Genomic DNA, 23,078 nt, shown 5'->3' on the forward strand with positions numbered 1-23,078 from the left:
TTGACACTCCTGTTGGCTCCTTGTGTCATCCATGGAGTGTGTAGTGGCGTAGGGTTACACGAGGAGCAGCTGGTGTCTACTAGAGGCGAGGGACTGTGCACCTGTTGTTGCCTAAGTGACACAAGCGGGTGCAGGATGTGCATGAATGCAGCCTAACATTAGTGTGTGTTACTACAGACACACAAGGGATGAGGTAGACCTCAATAGTTGGGCAACAGACCCACCACGGTAGATGTGTCGCCCAATTCCATCACTATCAAATCATTTCACATTGTGACTCTTTTCTTTACTCGAGATTGTTGGATGGAGGCTGCATTCCTTGACTAAATATTTGAGGTGGTGATATAAGTGATAATATTTTATGTGTTTGGGGTCTTAAAAGGCACCATTTAATTTCTTTGATATGTATTCAGGTGAAGGATTATGAATAAATGTAACACATTTCATGTGATAAATGGAAAAGAATGTTTTATGTTGAATTGTTTGTGTGTTTGTTTGTTTGTTGTTAAACACTGCACACGGCAATATTCCAGCCATATGACGGTGGTCTGTAGATAATCAAGTCTGAACCAGACAATACAGTGATTGACATCATGAGCATCGATCCACACAATTGGAATATGATGACATGCATCAACCAAGTCAGCGAGCCTGACCACCTGATTCCGTTTGTCGCCTCTTACGACAAGCATGGGTTGCTGAAGACCTGTTCTACCCCAGATCTTCATGGGTTTTATGTTGAATTGAGGAGGAATGGGGGAAGATGTTGTTAAGGTCCATTACTGCGTCTTGCTTTTACAATACTGTCGGCATGAACGTGAGAAGTGTTTTCAGGCTTTTGTCATCCCTGATAGTGACATACAGGCCTGCATCTATAGATTGTAACCTTCATGGACGTGTCTTTGCAGAAACCATGCCAGGTTAGGCCAGGAGCTAGTTGTTCAGCATGCAGGACATATTTGATTGTTGGTTCCTTGGCAGGCAGCAATATTGCCACCCAAACAGAGACCCCTCCCTACTTCACCAAACATCACACCTGTCAAGTCTCGTATCCACTTCATCCAAGCAGTAATTCCCTCACCCCTCACCCCTCCACTCCATCCAAACTCCAATCCACTCTGCTGACATCACCCAAACTCTGCACACCCAAACTCAACAACACTCTGCTGACATCACCCAAACTCAACAACACTCTGCTGACATCACCCAAACTCTGCACACCCAAACTCCAATCCACTCTGCTGACATCACCCAAACTCCGCTCTGCCCAAACTCTGTTCCACCCAAACTCCAAAACACTCTTCTAACATCACCCAAACTCCGCTCTGCCCAAACTCGTCTCCACCCAAACTCCACAACACTCTGCTGACATCACCCAAACTCCGCTCTGCTCTGCCCAAACTCTTCTCCACCAAAAATCCACTCCTCTCATTCCACTAAACTCAACTCCTCCTCAATCCTGCTCTACTCCACACTCATCACTCCACTCAGATCCTGCTCTTCCCTACCAAAAAACTATTCTCCAATCAAACCAAAAATCTGCTCCGCCCTTGCCCACCCAAATCCTGCTCCACTCCATGCAACCCCACATCACGTGATCACACAATCAATGTCCGTTGTGATCAAATAAACAGACAAATACAAGAGCAATGAAGCCGAAGGTGCGAGATGATACTCGCCTACCTGAAGCATTATGGGTAAACAATGACACCCATAATGGCATGTTATTCACCTACACTACTGACAACCCATCTTAAGGTGATAAATAATACTTCATAATGTTTGTGACAACCTGCAATTTATGCTCAGCATGGACCCACTGAATATGATCCTTAAATCCGTCTCTATAGACCCACAGCACACCTGCACAGCAAATCACCATCTATAGCACCAACACCACATTTTTTCCCAAGCTAACCTTTTTTTCTCCCACAAGTCATATTTACATACTCAAATTTATGATCACAAATGGGACTTTGACTGTGACCTAAATTTCATCTTCAATATGAATTTGTCACAGGTTAAGTTTTAGTGTTTTCTCTTCGTGTTTGTCTGCAGTTTTGCTTTACCTTGTTTACAGAGGAACGAATATACTCTTTTCTTTAAATGGTGGCAACAAAACAAATATTGAGTTGAGATAATGAAATGTTTTACTTGGCTTTCATTTCTCACAGTTGCTGAAGGTCTGCTGGTAATAGTCCAGCAAAATAAATTTGCTTCCACTTTTGTAACTGTTTGGTCTGTGCGTTTATAGATGGCTATAATTTGGACCCTTTTCAACGAGTGACTGTTTTCCTTTCGTTATGTCAGGAACATTATCTGTTTTTCTATTTAAAAATCTCCCCACAAAATGTCATGCACTGTCAATGAGCTTTCAGATATTTGAATGAGTGTTTGACCAGACAGTTTGAACAAATGTTTGTATCTTGATTGCATGTATTTGTTATCTGGCTTTGTATGCCATTTTTTTATGCTTAATACCAGACTTGCAGGTTCCAAGAAAAGTGTTCTTTCTTATTGTAAGGGAGGCGTGTGTGTTCAGAGTTACATCCGTTGGGGTGTTCCAGAATCTGATGATCATGGGTTAGAATCCCAGAATTGCCCTGAGTTACAGTTCTTGGTGTGTTAGCACCATACCCATGTTTGTTGGTTTCTCCAAAGTTGTAATGTCTGTCTCATCGGGCCAATTGAAGTATGTCCACTCACTCACTCACTCACTCACTCACTCACTCACTCACTCATGCACACGTACACGCACACACGTTCACTCCTACTTACACTCGCACACCTACACACAGAGGTGGCCCAGTGGTCTAAGGTACAAAGTCATGCTGTGTGGATTGATGCCTGTCAACAAACTAAGTGATGATGGGTTTGAATCCCTAATTTTAGGATCTTAGGATGTCAGGTATTGTGCAGAGAGTATAAACAAGAAGACAGACGTTTTTGGGGTTTGGGTGTTTGTTTGTTTGTTTGTTTTGGTTTGTTTTGTTTGTTTCAAAATTGATTTCAACCTAGCACAACAGGTATTTCCACTGGAGATGTTTGATTTACCTGCCAGTCACAGGTTTATACGAGGTACCACACCTGACATCAATTCCTCGTATTGATGGGAAGTTGGCATTCCATAAAATAAACCTCTTCATCAAGTCATGTTTTATGCCATTTTTTTCTTGTTTCATTACTGAGACTAATCTATTTGCAGGTTACCCGAGGGGTTCACACAGCTTCAGAATCTGACATCCCTGTTCCTCAATGACACATTCCTCGACTTCCTACCTGGTAGTTTTGGCAGGTAAGTCCGTCTCCCCCCGTTTCATTCGTGACAAAGATTTAAAGTACTCCAGATATGCACTGATAAGCATATGGCTGTGGGTTAAGAGATGTATAGTGCTGGATTAGATATGAATTGACACTCAATTTGTAGTCATATCACTTGAGCCTGTAGGTTGTTAAGATTTTTTAATGTATGTCAGTGGATAGGTAAGTGCCTGTCTTTCAGACCTGATGACAGCATGATTGTATACTCATATTGCATATATATGTTTGACCCAGTAGATTTTCTTGCTATGTGTTCTCTAAAAGATTTCTAGTCTAGTGAGCAAAAGAAATTAACAGGAAGCAAAAGCGATTTCGTTACGCAACTGGGCGGAATCTTGAGAGTCCTTGAGAGGAAAAGCATTCAAAATAACTTGGATGTGTCAGACATGAAAATAGAACTTTTGCCATGTTTGCCATGGAGTCTTTGGATAGGCTGATCACAGTTATCTCCCCTTGATTGTTCCTCCACATTTGTAGCTCTCTCAAGTTTAACATTAATGTGTGATCAGGGAGATGAACTCATTAGCTCACTGTCTATTCCTTTTAAAGTGTAACCTGTTTTATTTGGATCTGCAGGTTAGTCCATCTCAAGATCTTGGAGATTCGGGAAAATCACCTGAAAACCTTGCCAAACTCTTTCAGCCGGCTTGCTGATTTGGAAAGACTTGACATTGGCAATAATGAATTTACAGAGCTGGTAAGATATGTTTCATATTGTTTGTGAGATTATATAATCGTTTGTCCTAATATTATGTAAGATTTAAATATGCCTCCCTTGCCAACATTGCATTTGTGTTGTTTCATCTGTAAAATAAATACGCGAAAAATTTGCAAAAATGAAGATTTTTGTGTGCCTCTTCATCCTAAGTTCAGTGTTGAACTTGCACCAAAGGCAATACGTTCTCAGGGTTTATCTGACATGACCTCCTGTGTAGGTGTTGCATCCCTTTCGGGTTCGAATCCCGCTTATGTTTCCAGGTTTGTCAGCACCATACCCGTGCTCGTGGTAAACGTCTGAGACCTGCATCACTTCAGGCTTTCCTCCGACATCAAGCTGTCACGCTGTGATGTAATTGGAATACTGTTCAAAGCGGCGTTAAACTCACTCGCTCACTCCTATTTTAGGTCTCAGGTGTCATAGAGATAAATATCAGTGTAAAAGATTAGATTTGAATGAGATTGAGGTCCAAATACCCATGCTTGTAAAAGCTTACTACACTTAGTGTCATGCCCTCAAACAATGACGTTGTGAATTATCCAGTAGACAACTGCCTCTATAATGTAAAATGGTTACAGTGTATCACTCTGGGCATGCTTTAGGGGGTGGATGTAGCACATTATAAATATGCACTCATTATTATTGATTATTTTGTTCTGTAGAGGTTAATTTGTCACTCATTCCTCAGAGTTGCGTCCCTTAGGCACGCCAGAAACCTATGATTGGGGGTTCGAATCCCGGTTCTTCCCGATTATGTTTCTAGGTTTGTCAGCACCATACCCGTGCTCGTGGGTTTCACCAAAGTGGTAAACATCTGAGACCTGCATCACTTCGGGCTTTCCTCCCACATTAAGCTTACACGCCGCGATATAACTGGAATTCTGTTAAAAGCGGCGTTAAATCCCACTCACTCACTCACTCACTCACTCACTCACTCACTCACTCACTCCTCAGAAACAACATTCTAGCATTTAATTTAGTTGTGCTTCTCTTTTCCGACTATGAAAGTGTTTGGTCAGATTTCATGTCAGCCGACTTTTCTTCTCTTCAGCCCGATGTTGTGGGCAACCTGACCACTCTGCTTGAACTGTGGTGTGACAACAACCAGATCAAGAGAGTCACCAGTGTAAGTAGGATCACCAGAAGTAGCCATGTTTTCCTTGGGACCATGAAACATAGGCGAGGTAGTGTGTAGTTTTGGACAAGCACAGTGCCTTGTCAGGCCAAAGTGCCTGTACAGAAAGTGATACATCGAGATAATTGAGCATTAGCTATCAAAGTTTTGTCAGTCCGTCAGTCTGAATCAATAAATGATGCTGAGTTTAGTGGAGTCATTTTGCAGCTTTTGACGGTCAGTGACCCCTGATAAAGATGTAGGAACTACCCTCGAAACATTGTATGTCCATTTATGTAGAGTCTCTGTGATGTACTAACTTCTGGATACGTATTATATTTGTTTGTTTGTTTGTTTGTTGTTTAACGCCGCACTCAGCAATATTACAGCTATATGACGGCGGTCTGTAAATAATCGAGTCTGGACCAGACAATTCAGTGAATGACATCATGAGCATCGCTCCACGCAATTGGGATCAATGACATGGATCAACCAAGTCAGCGAGCATAACCACCCGATCCCGTTAGTCCCGTTGACTCGATTATTAGCGGGTCATTTTCATATGGCTGGAATATTGCTGAGTGCAGCGTAGGGCATTCTTTGTTGAACAGGTGGTCTAAAGTCTTACACCAAGCCCACTAATATAGGTATTGTGTGATCAGGATTGCTTCTGTCTTTAAATTGTCACAGTCTACCATTTCTTTTGTTTGTTCCCGTTTACCTAGTTGGTTTTGAAAGTCATATTGTTGAACATTTTTTGTTTTACCTATTCCTATGGTTATGTTCTATGTCACCATTTTGTTTTCCAGAAAATTGGCAGGTTAAATCAACTGATATTCTTTGACGCATCGAAGAACGTCATTGAGCACTTGCCGAGGGAAATAGAAGGGTGCGTCTCATTGGCTGATCTCCATCTGACCACCAACAACCTGTCGGAACTCCCGGACTCTGTGGGTGGGTACCCTTCAACATTTTGATATCTCTGACCTCTGTAGTTGACAGGTAAGATAAGGCTTGTCAAAATTAATTTCTTGTTTTCCTTGACCCACCCATCCCTAAAAACTTCTTAGATTATCCTCAGGATTTTTTTGGGGGGATACCAACCACACACCCATTTTACGTAACATTTATTTATCACCACCAGAACCACATATGATAAATGAACAGTCACTAAATAATGTACAAATAATTGGTTGAAAAAATAGGTCTGTGTCTTTTTTTTCACCGCTCTCTCTCTCTCTCTCTCTCTCTCTCTCTCTCTCTCTCTCTCTCTCTCTCTCTCTCTCTCTCTCTCTCTCTCTCGATCCATTGTTTATGATTATTTTTAGCTTTTATGAAAATGAATCTGTCATGTCGATGGCACAGTTACAGCTATGTGTCTCACGATCAGCTCAGACAGTTAGTTTTATCTTTGAGTCATGACATTCTGACTTGTTTTCACAGGGAACTTGAACAACCTGACCACATTGAAGGTTGATGACAACCAGCTGACAGCACTACCCAAGACAATTGGAGGGTGAGTCACCACAGCAGATCCTCCATTACAGACATCATTACTGTATTCAGTTGTCTCCCTTGTATTGTTTCACTATTTGAACAAAAATATATATATTAGTTCTAAAAATAATCATATACTTCACTGTAATCATTAAATATAGAGCTATTAATGTATTCTTTCTGAGGACTGAAAAAGACATTAAAAGAATTTTAACAAGAATTAATTTGAAATTAAATATATGTATTCCGGGATATTCACAGCTGTCAGAAGACTCAGAACCCATGAAGATCCGGGGTAGAATTGGTCTTCAGCCACCCATGCTTGCTTTTTTCCCTATTTCAAGCTAATATGTTTGTTACCTGATGATGCAGGTTGTCGGCATTATCTGAGTTGAACGTCAGCGCTAACGACATCGAGGCGCTGCCCGCTAGCATTGGTCTGCTCCGCAATTTGAGAACATTCTATGCTGATGAAAACTTCCTGGAGTTTCTACCTGCCGATGTGAGTGTTGATGGCTGGTTGATGGTAGTCAGAGATATGATCTAGCATGTTTTATCTTTGTTGTACAAAATATATTCATATTACGGTGATGTAATAAGATTACCTAATGTTTACGTTTCGTAATGAAAAAAAGAGTGTCAATGCTAGGAGATGAATGGTTCACTGATACACTTATACTTATGATGCAAGTCATGGGCAGTTTGTTATACACCAATGTGTCTTATTGAGAATGTGATACGTATTGTATTGCATGTCAGGGATTGTGATAAATATCATATCATCACCTCTTGCATCATTGCAGTTCAGGGACCCGTTCCACAAAGTGATCTTAGCACTATGATTGTCATAAGTCAGTCTTCAGAATGGGAGTAACAACAGTCTTAGTGCTAAGATATATTGTTGAACGTGGACCCATTCTATAAAGTGATCTTTGAGCTAAGACTGACAAGAGAATTGGAATTAGGATCATCTTAGCGCTAAAATCGCCATATAGGATTTTGAACCCGATATGTATATATGGAAGATATAATGTGACTATCACGTGTATCAACATTAATATCACATAATGTCAATTTTCTTTCAGTGTTCTTTTTTGTGGACATGTTTATGTTTTATATTATCTGATATGGAGAAGGTATTTTTTTAAACTTTTGCAAACAGGATTCGGTAAAATGTATGTTGTATTTTATGTGTAACAATGCAAACACATCTGTGCTTCAGATCGGCAGTTGCAATGGAATCACAGTCCTGTCTCTACGAAGCAACAAGCTGACATACATCCCCGATGAGATTGGCCGTATCCCACGGTTACGTGTCCTCAACCTTAGTGACAACCGTCTCCAGCATCTTCCATTCTCCGTCATCAAACTGAAGGAGCTGCAGGCGTTGTGGCTGACAGAGAACCAGGTAGACGCCATGCTGTGGCATCCACAGTCCCCTGTGTCTCTTGCTTCATGCTGCAGTTGACCCATGAAGACCGGGTTGGAATAGGTCTTCAGCAACCCATGCTTGCTGTAAGAGGCGACTAACTGGATCACTGACTTGGACTTGTGTAGATGGATGCTCATGATGTCAATCACTGGATTGTCTGGTCCAGTCTCGATTATTTAGATACAGCGTCTTATAGCATGTACAGCTGGAACATTGCTGAGTGAGACATTAAACAACAAACAAACAAACAAACAAAATCATGCTGCAGTTAATGATATTTCAGCTATGTTTTCGAGGCCTGTAAATAGTCAGGCTAGAAAAACTAGTGGTCGACATTATGATCAACATCCTGCATCCTGTCAGGATATGACTACATACAATGATGCCAAAGTATCAGACCACCTGACTTAATGAAGTCAGTGAGCAGTACTACAAACAATAGAGTGCTTGTGACCTATTCTAATTCAGTGTTCTATGCTTGTCGTAAGAGGCGACTAACGGGATCGGGTGGTCAGGCTTGCTGCCTTGGTTGATGCATGTCATCGATCCCAATTGCGTGGATCAATGCTCATGATGTCAATCACTGGATTGTGTGATCCAGATTTGATTATTGACAGATCGAAGTCATATAGCTGGAATATTGCTGAGTGAGGCGATAAACAACAAACAAACTAAATCAGTGTTCTGTGTAAAGTGATTCAATGGAGTAAATCCCCAATAATCCAGATACATAGCTCTTTCAAAGATGTATGCATAAATGGGGTTCAGATTCAGGAATCCTTGGATAGATCTGAGACCTTATGAGTAAAAACAAAATAATTATGAATCCTTTAAATACGAATTTGTTAAAATGTAATTAAAAGTGGGAAATTGTTGCACAAGATCTGTATGATCTGAATATCAGTACAATTAAGCAAGCCCTCAAACTGATCAGTTGGTTTTAACTGATGTTTTATCTATTGCAGACACGCCCGCTGATCCCACTGCAGTCTGACTATGACCCAGAAACCAACAGCAACAGGAAGATCCTCACGTGCTACCTCCTGCCCCAGACACAGCAGCATGACGGTGAGTCGGGGTCCAGGTAGAGAAACCATGACTGCCATAGAAACAGGCTAGGAGAACAAACACGTGAAGATAAAAACATTATTTTTTAATTGCAATACCAAAGTCAGGAAATTAGCCGTCACTATTGAAAGACACATACTCTCATCTAGTTTCCAAGAAAATAGTTATTTCAAGGATTTAAATCAGGCAATATGGTTTTGTTACATGTATAAACAAAAAATATCTTCTTGTAAAGTGAAACGAGGCAGTTGAGTGAGTGAAAGTGAGTGAGTAAGTTGGGATTAATGCCGTTTTTAACAGTATTACAGTTATATTACGGCGAGTCAGCTTAATATGGGAGGAAAGCCCGAAGTGATGCAGGTCTCTGACATTTACCACTTCGGTGAAACCCACGAGCACGGGTATGGTGCTGACAAACCGAGAAACATAATCGGGGCAAACCGGGATTCATATATTACGATACACACCACAATATATTGCTTACATTCCTTCATCTGTAATTTGTTATGAACCTGAATAAAAATAACCCAAATGTTTTGGAGAACTACATAGTCGTCAGCCATTTTGTTGGATGTTGCTATGGTCACAATGTATGTGTTATAGACACATTATATACAGAAAGCTGTTGCCAATTGGTTTGCTTTTCGATCACAGGAATAAGCTACTTATTTATGAATTTCTTGATTTCAATTTGTCACTTGTGTAAACTTTGCTATAAAGATGAAAGTATGCATAATTTTGAAAAAAAAATCGCATTATACCAATATTTTCCTGATATATTGTGATACATATTTGATAGTATTTCAAGTCATGGTATACAGGTAATACTGCACACTTCTAACTTTCAGTCATTCGAACCAAAGTACAATTTGCTGGCCCTTGGAAGAGAGATGAAATGTTACATTTATCGCATAAGCCGCAATTGACATACTCCTTTGTTGGCATCTAGATGAAGGTGGTGGCGGGGGTGACACAGACAGCTTCCACGCCTCCATGTGGGACGAGGAGCGAGCACGGCGACAGCAGATACACTTCGAGTTTGGGGACGAGGTGGATGAAGAGGTAAGTGGGACACAAAGACACTCGCACTGTTCACTGACAACTAACTGGGATAACATCTGCCACTAGAGATCTCTCTCAGTCCATGTCGGCCTAAATCAGGATTAATATTTTATAAATTTGATATATGTATGGCTATTTGTAGCCATTTTGGAAATAAATGCTAAATAATACATATTTCTCAAGGGAGACAACTTTTGTTGGTTTAATCTTTAAAGAGAAGTTTGTTATTCAGTAGGTGAATGACATGCAAAAAATTTATCAAAGCTTTGTTTATAATTATTTCAAAATTTTCTTTTGAATATTTCTGTTCATAACTTCATTTAATTTAAATTATTTTTGTTCTTAATTTGATATAATTCAGTGGACCTGATTTGGGCTTGACTGGTTGTCTATCCCAGCTGAGTGAATCCTAACACTAATCTAGTTATTCTGCATGAAATGTATTGTGATTAATTTTGATAACATGTTGACTAAATGCACACAGTATAACCATGTTTTCCTGATTTATATACACTCCCTGAGCACTTGTCTAAGACGTCCAAGCATGCAGGACTAAATGTGTTGAGAATGCTGCTGTGTCATATATACAGAGTGTATTAGGGTGTATCCAACATGGACTTGATTTCATCTGTTGTGCACTGTACATGTTTATGCATTATTCATATCTCATTGCATGTTTGAAGTATTGTTGCTTTCGTGATTATTTGAAATGAAGCAGACATTTTCAAGGGATTAAAAAGTCATGGGCATTTATTTGTATTTTGAAAACAATTGTGAATATTTGTAATGATGATGGATATATTCTTCCTGTATTATGGCATAATATTGACTTATTTAGACTTTGAAAGGCATTTTGAAGTGATACGCAAAAGGAAGAGAATTTATTAATGTCAACTTCTTTATTATGAGGAACACAACGTTTCGGAGTATATGCTTACTCCTTCACTTGATGAAGGAGTAAGCATTAACCCTGACTTATTTAGGCATCTGAATTTTTAAAAATTATGTTTGACACGTGATTAGAATGAATTGGAAATTATCCAAAGTTGTATAATGGTGTAGTAGGATTGAAATATTGTTAAGCAGCAATCATTTTACCTTTGTCATTGTGTAATCAAAGAGAAAATATTGCAGACAAAATAATGTAGGGGTAGTTTCAAATCAAGTAACAGTTTTTTCTATAATGTATATTTATGTTGATATATTTACATCATCGAAACAGGGACAATTATTGTTTTCAAAATGCAAGTGGCCACACATATGTAACCGTGAGCATCTGTACAGTGCCTTAGGTAAACATACCTCTCCCAAACACAGGGTCACTTGTATCGATGCCCGACCCCTTATCCTAAAGAAATGCGAGAGAAAGCCAGACATGCTCGCAATTTGGCCATGCGACAAACAATGGGCGAGGATGGCAGCCAATGGGAGCAGGGCATGGAGAACCTTGGTTACGAGTCGGAGGTAAACGTGGGATATAGGCACTTGATGTATAGTAGTCTTCAGCAGTAGATAGCTTGTATATAGCATGTTTATTTCATATTACAATATATACTGGTTATGATCAATGAAAATCTGGTTGTAGAGAAACTGGCTGTTCATAAATGCGTTCAGAATTTGTTCCATTTATGAAAAATATTTACATTTGGTATAAACTCCCCATACTCAATATATCTTCATCCAGTTGGGATCTATAAGCATGGATACCAAGAATGAGAAGGAGACTGGTATTAAATCATAATGTGTATGAAATTAAGGTCAAAAGTGACATATTATGAATGATAAATGAGTATTCCTGTTTTATTCATTCTTTTGAACAAATTTTGATTATTATTTGAAAAGCTTTACAATACCAATTATAACAGTCTAATTTTGTTTGAATTAATGTTTAGACCAGATTTTCATTGTGTGTATCAACATATACCCTAGATGGACATGGTCAGATTGTGTTCATGATGTGGACTTGATGTGAAGCCCACAGTCTAATCCAGGAAATACATTGTATGGCATGTGCCTGTTGGACCTGTTTACCTGATTAGTCCAAACCGCAAGTCATCTCTGGTGGTGGGGAGAGCATCCTGATAAATGACACAGCAAAAGGGGGGTGTCACAAGAATTTATCACAGTTAGAGGGTGTGGGGTGCATGAAAAAATGAGTCAGTTCTATTTATTCAAATATACAGGTTCTAAATGTGAACATTATTCAGGGCATTAGTCATTTATTGGAGGGTGGGGAGGGGGGTTTATGAAATATGATACATCTACAGGGCGGGGGCGGGAGGGTAGGTGTGTGAAAAAATAAAAAATAAAATGAGGGGGGTCAGTAAAATATGATACAGTCCTAACACTAATCTCTCTCTCACTCACTCACTCACACACACACACACACACACACACACACACACACACCACACCACACCACACCACACCACACCACCACGACACACCACACCATAATAATAAATGACCCCCCCCACCCCCACCCCCCCTTATGTCAGTGACCAGACTTGCACATACTGACCACGTTCATCTCATGATGTAGACAGTAGTGTCTGTTCATGGTCTTTCTTTGTTTAGTTGCTTGCAGCATGCAGTTCGTAGTTTTTTATTTGATTCATGCATGATATTTGAACTTTGTGTTTGTTTGACAGTTGTACTGTGTACGGAGTTTGCTTGTTTTTGTTGCCACACCTGCGCAAGTTCCTACTAGTACACAAACCTGCTTATTTCATTTTCAGATGAAAAATAAACAAATATCGCAATATTTAAAAGTGATTGCCTTTCTTATTGCCTTCCTAACTCAATATTATCTGACTGCATCAATATCTGGGTTATGGAACATAATGAATGTGTAATACCAATTGTATACTGAAATGTAACCTCGAATAATTCCACTAAATTTCTTGACATCTAAAGAAATATGCCAGATTTTCCATGGCCTATCTTAATGAAGAAAGTTTGTCCAGTTTATATCGCTTGTGAATTACCTATTTCAAATATTTAGAGATATTTATGTTTCATTAATTGATCTGTGTCATTATGGTTTTTGTCAAGTCATAAGGCTCGACCAATTGACTTTCTAGTTTTATGGATGTTCTTTTTCAACATGCCAAAAGGAGGCAACATTGTAAAAACATTCAAACTATTGTCCGTCGTAGGTGAACTTCCTAAAGATAGCTCTTGAAATGAAAATGAAAATGAACAAAATATTTAAAAAGCATACCGTTATTTTCAATGAAACAGGACATTTTGAGGTACCGTATTCGACGTAATAAGTGCTCTGCTCTAATAAGCGCCCACGTGATATTTGCTAATATATTGGCTATTGAACAATCCCAATTAGCACCCCTTCCGATTGATCAATGTACACAAACCTTATTTATTCTTGTATAATACGTGTGTTATATGCATGCTTAATTGTGGGCATTTAAATTCTGGAAAAATATATCTGTCGTATATTAACATTTCAGGCTGTCAGCATAAACCTAAAAATTTACGATCTTTCAACTCTGTTGTTTTTCACCAAAATAATATTCTAATAAAGCCTCCTATTTCTAATGTTGAGAGTGCCCTGGGTGCTTATTATGTCGAATACAGTATTTATCATTTTACTTTTGTAAACTTCAGGTAGTTTCATCAATTTGACAAAAAAAATCAAATTGGTCTTGCCTAATAATCTACCGGTACTTGAATTATTCATGTCTTGTCTCATCAAGATATTTTTGACATTGTGTCAAATCATAATTTAATTAAAGTGTTGGTAATATATGCAGAGCATCATGTTTTGAAGGTTATCTATTTTCATTAATCTAATATGATAATAAAAGCTTTCTGGTGTAGCTGATCTAGATGTAACGTGTGTTGTGTGGTGTCTCTCTAACCCATGTGACTTCTGTGTGTGTGCAGGGCGGGGCCGGGAACCACCCCGAGGACAGTGGGGTGAGGATGAGAGAGGCTCACATCACCAAACCCTCCTCTCCTGTACTTAAGGAAACCCATCGCCTCTATCGATATGATAAGGTAGTTCTTCATCAGAAAGATGCCATAAAATCATTCATATTTGGGAGAAATGCTCAATTAATTTTGGGTAACCATGGAAATATTAACAACCTATTGTAAACAATGATTTTTTAGGGGTTTATGGGTTACATGTGTCAATGGGAGGATAAAGGATTTTTAAACTGAAAATGATCTTGTACATTCATTGACTGAGTGTTGTAGCGTACACTGACATGTGATTGTAAAATCCAGTACACACACTATTGACACATGTATCAAATATATCATTACATGGTCATAAGATACTAACATATTTTTGGTGAAAGAGTTTTGTGTGATTAGATCTAGTTTGTGTCCACAAGTGGACTCTCAGTACTCATAAATCTTTGCATTGATCATGTTGAGATTCATTGTACACAGAATTTCGCATACTAAAATAAATGCATTCATTTATGTGTAAATGAATAATTTCTCTAGGATTCAGGTAGGTCACAGTGCTTATTTATATGACCATGAATCAAATTTGACTAAGAATTTGAAAGAGCTTATTGTTATGATTCAGTGAAATTCCTGTATATATACTCTGCAAAAAAAGAAATGCAAAAGTGATTTTTAGATGTATATTTTATATATCATATATATAATGAACAGATGGTAATAGATTGTTCAAAATTGGCACACGTCATGGTCATTGACCCAGGTTCCATGTGGCACACATTGAACAGTATATATTAAAGGTGAAGGTCATCTGTTCTCAATATCGTGTGTAGCCACCGTTACAGTCCAAAACTGACTGGCATCGTCATCCCATGTAAGCAATCAATGGCCTGGGGAATGTTCACCCACTCTGCCTGCAGTGCTTATTCCAGCAGTTGGAGGTTCTGTGGTTGTTGCCTATGTGCTCACAATTGTTGATCCAGTGCATCTAATGAATGTTCAATTGGGTTTTAATCTGGAGACCTAGAGGGCCATGGCAGGAACTGGATGTTGTGATTCCTGAAAAAGGCTGTTGTCAATCTTGGCGTGTGAGGTCAGGCGTTGTCTTGTTGGAAAATGATGTTCGCTTGTTCCATAATGGGATGGCCAAAGAGGCTCATCCATGTAACATTGTGCCATTAAATTCCCCAGAACTTGCACTAAGTCTGATCTACAAGTGTAGGAGATTGCCGCCCACATCATTACACGACCACCGCCAAATCTGTCCATTTTTAACAGTATTCCAGTTATATCACGGCGTGTAAGCTTAATGTGGGAGGAAAGCCCGAAGTGATGCAGGTCTCAGACATTTACCTCTTCGGTGAAACCCACAAGCACGGGTATGGTGCTAACAAACCTAGAAAGATAATCGGGGCGAACTGGGTTTTGAACCCACAATTATAGGTTTCTGGCGTGCCCAAGGGACGCAACTCTGCACAGCGAATCGCGGGGCCTTAGATGACTGGGCCACCCGTGCCCCCTTCAGCTGAAGATGATTCTCCTGTTTGCAGTTGGCCAATGACGTTCTTGCGTTCGGCTTCTGTCAGTTGTGGCATGTTTTCACTATTCACTTGCTGTAAGATTGTAATGGCATGCAAATGAATACCCAACCCAAGTGATGTTGCACATGCATGTCATGTTGGTGTGTCTTAGCACCAGGCTCTTATGTTTTTGTGTTTTTTGCAATTTTTCCATCTTTTCACCAAATTTCTGCAGCACTTCATGGTGGGGCTTCTGGTTAAAGTGTTAACTCGTCACAAAGTATATGGCTCCCTACATGGGTACACTGTGTGAAGCCTATTTGTGGTGTCCCATCATCATAGTGCTAAAAGCAACATAAAACAAAACTCAACTCATGCTAAGATTGTATGGAGTCATGGAATAAAGTGTCAGTTATCAGTATTGTCCTTGCAATATGCAGGCTAGCCTCCCACATTCTGTAAAACCTAAATGAAGACAGGCTACCTGAATAACACTCCCCATCTTTCTCCCAGGAGAAGCAGCAGAAGGATAAAGCTCGCATGCAGCAACATCGGCAGTCGCAGGAAGTGGAGGACGAGACCATGTCACTACTGACGCCAAAACCTCAGAAGAAGGAGAAGCGAGGTAACCATCACCTAGGCCTGCCAGTGGTCTATGGTGTCATGCATACCCTTAAAACCCCACCCTGACTATAAATAGCCTGCAAGGTGGCGGTATTTCAGTTACAATACCTATAACTGGATACCTGGAGTGATCTACCTTACATGTAGATACCTGCCTTCGTATGGCTAGCAAAGTTTCAGTCAAGGTAAAGGTTCTGAAATGTCCCAAGCCCAACTGGATACAGAAATTTTAACGGTGATTTTTTCTTATCACCTCAAGCTGATCAAAATTAAAAAAGGTCTCTCATTTCTGTAGATCAACATGACTATCAAAATGAAATTAATATCCATAACGAATCAAGGTTGTGAAATCAGAGTTACACCCTTCATCTTCTTTGAACGACTGTGACACTGTGTAAAACAAATATGTTTTGATTGGTTGAACTACAAATTACAACCAATCACTGAAACTTTGACTACCGATGTCAAACATGGCGGGGGCGATGAACATTTTCACCTCAAATTCTGACAAATGAACTATGATACTACTATTATCTTGTCGCTTGATTAAAATATAATAATATAATATCTGACTCATGATTTGAAGTTTTGGTTTACTTTCTTGATACCTCAGCAGAATCAAATTTCCTGAAAAATAGACATTCGCATATTTGAAATATTTGCAACTGGCTAGTAACTTTTTAGCAGCTAGCCCACGTGGCCAGCAATAATTTTAGAGTTTCGCGCACACTGTTTTAAATAGGGACCCACAATTCAGTAGATCAATTAATCAGATAGATGTTCACTACTAGATGTTGCTTCCATGTTCTAACAGATGACAATGGAGGCTTCTCACAGAGCAGACCTCAGCTTGTACGAGGTTCCGGATCGTCACCCAATATTCCTGCTGATGTGGCTGATGGTCGTTACAAGCCAGACATGCCCAAGTCGAAATCCCATTTTGGTATTTATGGAACGGACACTCCTTATGTGATGCAGAGCCACAGCAGCCATGGCCACCGCCATCATGGTTCTCGGGGTAAACAATCCCACCGCATGCGGGACTATGACTCGGACACTGGTTACCGTAGTGATCACGAGTTGTTGAAGTTTCGTAAACAGGTTCTCAGTGATGGGAGGGGGAGTGGTCCACCATCCGTCAGCTCATCCACACTATCTCACAATCATCGTCATCAACATCATCATCATCATCATCATCAACAGCGACCTCGACCGCGGAGGGAAGGGGGTTATGCAAGTGATCTCGAGGCGTATTCAGGGAGAGGCAGGGATTGGAGTCAGAAGTCAGCAACTCTGTCATACCAGCATCCGGCGCACAGTCTTCCGTATGATTTGCATAATCAGGTGAGCAAGACAAACTCAGATAGTGCTACTGTGCCTCATTCTCGGAGGATCATGATGAAAAATGATGAACTGTTCAACCAGACATCAAGTCAGGAGAGTGTGAAAAACACCACTCTGTCTCCCCTGAAACCTCTGCCCACGCCGTCCCCTAGTCTGTTCCAGAGAAATAAGTTTGTGGATCAGAGCACACCGGTTGCTCTTGAGCCGCCAGAGAGCTTCCCACCAACTGTTCAAGATGGCAGCATGACAACGTCTGCTTCTGACACCAGTCAGGGCAAGGACTTCCAGCGAGAACTCTACACAGTGCTGGAAGAGCGGATCCAGAGACAAAATGGAGATGTCAGCAAGTCAATGGTAAGTGCAAGGAGTTTGAAAGATTCATGTTGTATTGAGTTTGAAACTTAAAATGTAAAATCAATTAATAACATGGTTTTGTTCATAAATCATACCAGTATTTTTAAAGTCATTTTGATTTGGTCTTGATTCAGTGCAGACTACTGTTGCATAAAATTGTACAAATGTTCAACTATGAATATCTCCCATGTGACAGGGCAAGCTTCTACCAGATGAATACTGTATTTATGTGTTTCTAATGTCATGGCAGACCTATGTACAGTATCTGTTACATGAAACAATATGTCAAGAAAAGTGCAAAACAAATAGTTGAGCTATTTCTATGTCCTACCTATTATGAGGCATATGAATTCTATGTTCAACTTATTATCTTAAGGCATATGAATTCTATGTTCAACTTATTATCTTAAGGCATATGAATTCTATGTTCATCTTATTATCTTAAGGCATATGAATTCTATGTTCAACTATTATCTTAAGGCATATGAATTCTATATTCAACTTATTATCTTAAGGCATATGAATTCTATGTTCATCTTATTATCTTAAGATGTATGATTTCCATGTTCATCATATCATCATACGTCTTATGACCCTTTTCCAGCCTCAACAACGTCCTTCAAGTGAGCTCCAGATGATGAAACCCCCGTCTTTCAAACCTCCCCCACCATACCGACGCACTCCAGAGAGGACGTCCTCTACTTCATCAGGGGACAGGTCCTACACAGAGTCCCCCAGGCCAGGGTTGGATTCTCCGAGGCCCAAGTTGGACTCTCCCAGAGACTGTCCATCGCGTCTGTCTGACCCGATAAGGCAGATGCCCGACAACATCAGCAGACACAAAGACTACGAGACGTGGACGTTAGACAGAACACAGAGCAGTGAGGGAAATAGAACTCCCAAAGTGACACGGAACGTGTATCATGATAATCAGTCCGAAGGAGATAAAAGAAAGACAGCAAGCTATCTTAGCGATCGTTATGATCTGAAAGGGACTTCTCAAGAGGATGTTTTCTTTCGAGATCGGCCTGGATCACGTGCAGAGAAAACTGACAAACTAGATAAGCAATTGACTATTGATGTTGGCAATGTGTCTTTTCAAAGTGACCGGTCACACCCTGTGCGCAGACATAGTGACCCATATAGGGAACGGCCAAGGTCAAGGACGTTTGAACATTCTGATTCTCAAAGGATGTATGATTCGTACACGTATCCTGATTGTGAACCGGATGAATCGTTAGTGCCGATGATGACAAAGTATGAGGATGTGGAGAAATTCAAGACATCAGATCCATCATCGCAGGTGTCAAGCTCAACAGATAGCGGATACGGTCACAGTCATCCGATCTACGACAGAGTGGGCGACTTCTCCCGACACTCAGGTTAGTCAGGCTGACCTGAGGCTGTATGGCGTGAAAGGAGTGTGTGTGTGTATGTGTATGTATGTAATAGGATGTTTATTCCCCCACGAGATTCTTTTCAGGAGAAAGTCATATCCTAGCTAAAAATGTCCAGTGGATAAAATTGCCAAGGATATTATTTCCACAGCCAGTATCTTACTAACAGTGGAATATTTTCCAATATAAGTATTCTTTCCTTCTGGGGGGCGGTTGGGTAGCCTATTGGTTTAAGCGTTCGCTCGTCACGCCGAAGACCCGGGTTCAATTCCCGACATGGGTACAATGTGTGAAGCCCATTTCTGGTGTCCCCCGCCGTGATATTGCTGGAATATTGCTAAAAGTGGCGTAAAACAATACTCACTCACTCACTCTTTCCTTCTGGTAACTTTTTTACCCTGAAGCATTAATCGTTTTCATATACTGTATGTTGTTTCTAGTCCCCTGTTTGGATTGCTTACCAGTACTACCATCGTCAATACGTCACAGGTTCTGTTTATACACTACGTTCCTGCTATCGACCACCGGTTTCCCTGTACCTGGCTAGAGTATTATAATTACAGGCGACGGTAACCTAGCTGGAAGTTGTTGACTCTGTTAATTGTTACACTGGCTTTTTTTATTTTCCAAAAGGCAGACGACCAGTTTGAAATGAGAAATGGACTGGTGGCTTCTTGTTGAAGATTTACCTGTTTTGCATTAGAGCATGAAAAGGTTCATCATCAAGTTTAGCTATTTTTTCTAATGAGTTTCAATGATTGATACATGTAGTTTAAGATAAAGATATGCATCCAACTCACTTTGACTAGATGCAGCTAAACTGGAAAATCCTGTTAATTATATACAGACACTCTTCTATAGACAGAATACATGTCTGGCTATGGCTTCTCTTGAGATATGGGGCTCTAATGCAAAGCCAGTCTGTTCTAGGCAGTGTTTTATTTTGTTGTTTGGGTGAAAGAATCATGTAGACCCTGATGATTAAATAATGGCATAACTTTACATGGTGATTTCACATGTCCAATTACAAAGATGGTGGATTTTGCAGAATTATATTTGATATACAACAAGTTGTAGTACCATCAAAATATCATAGATGTCTATGTGACTTATTGGTTTATCAGAAAGTCTCCGTGGTCAAGTGGTAGAGCATCCACCCGGAGAGCGGAAGGTCAGGGGTTCGATCCCCGGCTGTGTCAATCCATAAGACCTTAATAGATGGTACTTCTTACCGTGCCTGGTGCTCAGCATTAAAGGGCTAAAACAAGGACTGGTCGGCTCAGAAGCAGTATTCTGTTAAACTGCGGCATGGTATCTTGTTGGGCTAGCACTATAAAATAGGCATGAGTCTGGACAAGTACAAGCGCGTGCATGCGCGCGCATGCACGCACACGCACACACACACACACACACACACACACACACACACACACACACACACACACACACACACACACACACATCGCTATATAAGTGCAATAATTTTGGACATGACATTCACCCTATTTCACCTCAACTATTGGTTTATTATTTGTTTATAACGGCTTACTTTCTTTAATTTTGTTCAAGTGTCAGACATTTTTATGAGTATTTGTATGATATTCCAGGTAAATATTCATGATTCTTTTAGTCTTGATTTAATTCCTGCTTGATGAAAGCAGACTGTATTTTGAATTACATCAAACTTTTTCAAAGGCCATCTGGTTCTGTTTAGATATTTTGTAGCTTATGGTTGACTTGTTTGTTTCAGGTCATAGTGGATCCCAGCCTCCTCCCTCTCCACAGGTGCATCACTCACTGATCCGACAAGGCAGCTCGGCATCACGAGATGCTTACATGTCAGGGCAGTCAAGGGAGGGAACTCCTGTCAGAGATGACTCAGGGTATCCAAAGGCAGACAACTCTGTCGATAACTCATACCAGGAAATTAGAGAGACAGTACGTTGAAATATATTTAACATCTTTTGATCTGCTCAAGAATAGATAACAGGAATGTGTTGCAAAACATTCCGAATCTTAATTTTCAGGAATTACACAAGAAATTAAAAAATTGAAAGAAAACTTATAAGGTGTCATGGAATATTCAATCATTCTGAAATAAGCAGATACAAAATATACAGAGAGTGTGATATTTATTTAAATTTAGTATACATGATGTTAAACTTTACCTGTTTGAAAATGCTTGCAGTAAAAGATGACTCTGCTCGTCATAAGAGGCGACTAACAGGATCAGGTGGTCAGGCTCGCTGACTTGGTAAATGCATGTCATTGTATCCCAATTGCGTGGATCGATGCTCATGATGGCAGTCACTGGATTGTCTGGTCCAGACTTGATTATTTACAGATCGTCATTATATAGTTGGAATATTGCTGAGTGTGGCGTTAAACAACAAAGAAACCTGTTTGAAAAAATGAACATTTAAATTCATTCACCTTGGTATATATTTTATACATGAGATATTGAAAACCAATACTCAAGTAATGGGTTGAAAAAGTATTTGATTTAAGTGAAATAGATTTTAGTTATACATGTACAATAGCCACAATTGCCTCCTTGTGCTAACACAGGTATTTAACATAGTTTTCGGTGCAAGAAAAAACTTGTGATTCTGTGTGGTATTGTAATATAAGTAATCTGAGATTTAGGTGAGTTTTCAAACCTATTGTTCTATTTCCAGTTTCGGGTTAAAATCACCAAAAACCCAGGTCTGGGCTTCAGTGTAGCGGGAGGTCTTGGGTCTCACGGTAACCCCTACAGACCCAATGATAAGGTGAGGACATGAGTGGGTTAGATGGCTGACTTTGTGTGCTGGCAATTTGATGCCTTACTCTGAAAGCGTGGGTTCGAATCCCGAATGGGAAATGAATGGTCAATTTTGCTTCTTCTTTTTTTCACTATTTATTACTTAATTCTTTACCAATTTTTTAAAGCCAAGTTGCCTGACCATAGTTCATACTCCTTTTGTCACTATCCAGGGCATCTTCATCACCAAGATCCAGCCTGAAGGCCCTGCAGCCAAAACCCTTCGTCCAGGCGACAAGATCATGGAGGTATTATACTCACTACATGTACCAGAGAAGAATTGTAACAAAGACTGATATGCATATATTGCAGTTCATGCTATGTCATATACATGTATTTCAATCGTGGACTCGGGTTGACCAGTCGTCTAAGGCACCGCAATTCACTGTGCAGAGTTGCGTCGCTTGGGCACACCAGAAACCTATGATTGTGGGTTCAAATTCCGGCTTGCCCTGATTATGTTTCTAGGTGTGTCAGCACCATACCTGTGCTCCTGGGTTTCACCGAAGTGGTAAACGTGTGAGACCTGCATCACTTCGGGCTTTCTTCCCACATTAAGGTGACACACCATGATATAACTGAATACTGTTAAAGGCGGCGTTAAACCCAACCCACTCACTCACTCTATTTCAATCGAAATGAGCAGTGGTCAAAATAAAATTGTATTCATGATGTTCAGAGGGCACTGGTTTATTGGAGTAAAAGATAATGTAATGAAATTAAACTTTTGCATACTTTTTTTTATTATAGGACAAATGAAGGAGTTACTTCCCTTAATTTTTATCTATTTTATAGGTTTATTTATGAGTCAGGACTGACCATTGATATCTTATTTTGTGCTTTTGGGTGGAGGGAGGAAGGGGAGATGAAATGTTTAAAATAATGTTT

At 39.9% G+C, this 23,078-nt stretch overlaps 1 protein-coding gene across 3 annotated transcripts in view; it reads left to right on the forward strand.

Annotated features, from left to right (window-relative positions):
• Window positions 1-23,078, forward strand: part of LOC139478542 (leucine-rich repeat-containing protein 7-like) — a 114,032-nt gene that overhangs the window by 85,070 nt on the left and 5,884 nt on the right. Inside the window, exons 5-21 of one of the 3 annotated variants that reach the window (XM_071261038.1) lie at window positions 3,206-3,295; window positions 3,898-4,018; window positions 5,091-5,165; window positions 5,963-6,107; window positions 6,597-6,669; window positions 7,023-7,152; window positions 7,873-8,058; window positions 9,048-9,150; window positions 10,100-10,212; window positions 11,530-11,676; window positions 14,119-14,232; window positions 16,182-16,293; window positions 17,107-17,990; window positions 18,595-19,372; window positions 21,138-21,325; window positions 22,066-22,158; window positions 22,364-22,438. In XM_071261038.1, coding sequence (XP_071117139.1) covers window positions 3,206-3,295; window positions 3,898-4,018; window positions 5,091-5,165; window positions 5,963-6,107; window positions 6,597-6,669; window positions 7,023-7,152; window positions 7,873-8,058; window positions 9,048-9,150; window positions 10,100-10,212; window positions 11,530-11,676; window positions 14,119-14,232; window positions 16,182-16,293; window positions 17,107-17,990; window positions 18,595-19,372; window positions 21,138-21,325; window positions 22,066-22,158; window positions 22,364-22,438 — 3,427 coding nt within the window. The remainder of the gene's footprint in view (window positions 1-3,205; window positions 3,296-3,897; window positions 4,019-5,090; window positions 5,166-5,962; window positions 6,108-6,596; window positions 6,670-7,022; window positions 7,153-7,872; window positions 8,059-9,047; window positions 9,151-10,099; window positions 10,213-11,529; window positions 11,677-14,118; window positions 14,233-16,181; window positions 16,294-17,106; window positions 17,991-18,594; window positions 19,373-21,137; window positions 21,326-22,065; window positions 22,159-22,363; window positions 22,439-23,078) is intronic. The other 2 variants (XM_071261039.1, XM_071261040.1) reach the window with 2 other exon arrangements.

This window comes from Haliotis cracherodii, unplaced genomic scaffold (genome assembly GCF_022045235.1).
Source record: "Haliotis cracherodii isolate W230 unplaced genomic scaffold, xgHalCrac1.p SCAF_4, whole genome shotgun sequence".
In the NCBI taxonomy this organism is placed as follows: Eukaryota; Metazoa; Mollusca; class Gastropoda; order Lepetellida; family Haliotidae; genus Haliotis; species Haliotis cracherodii.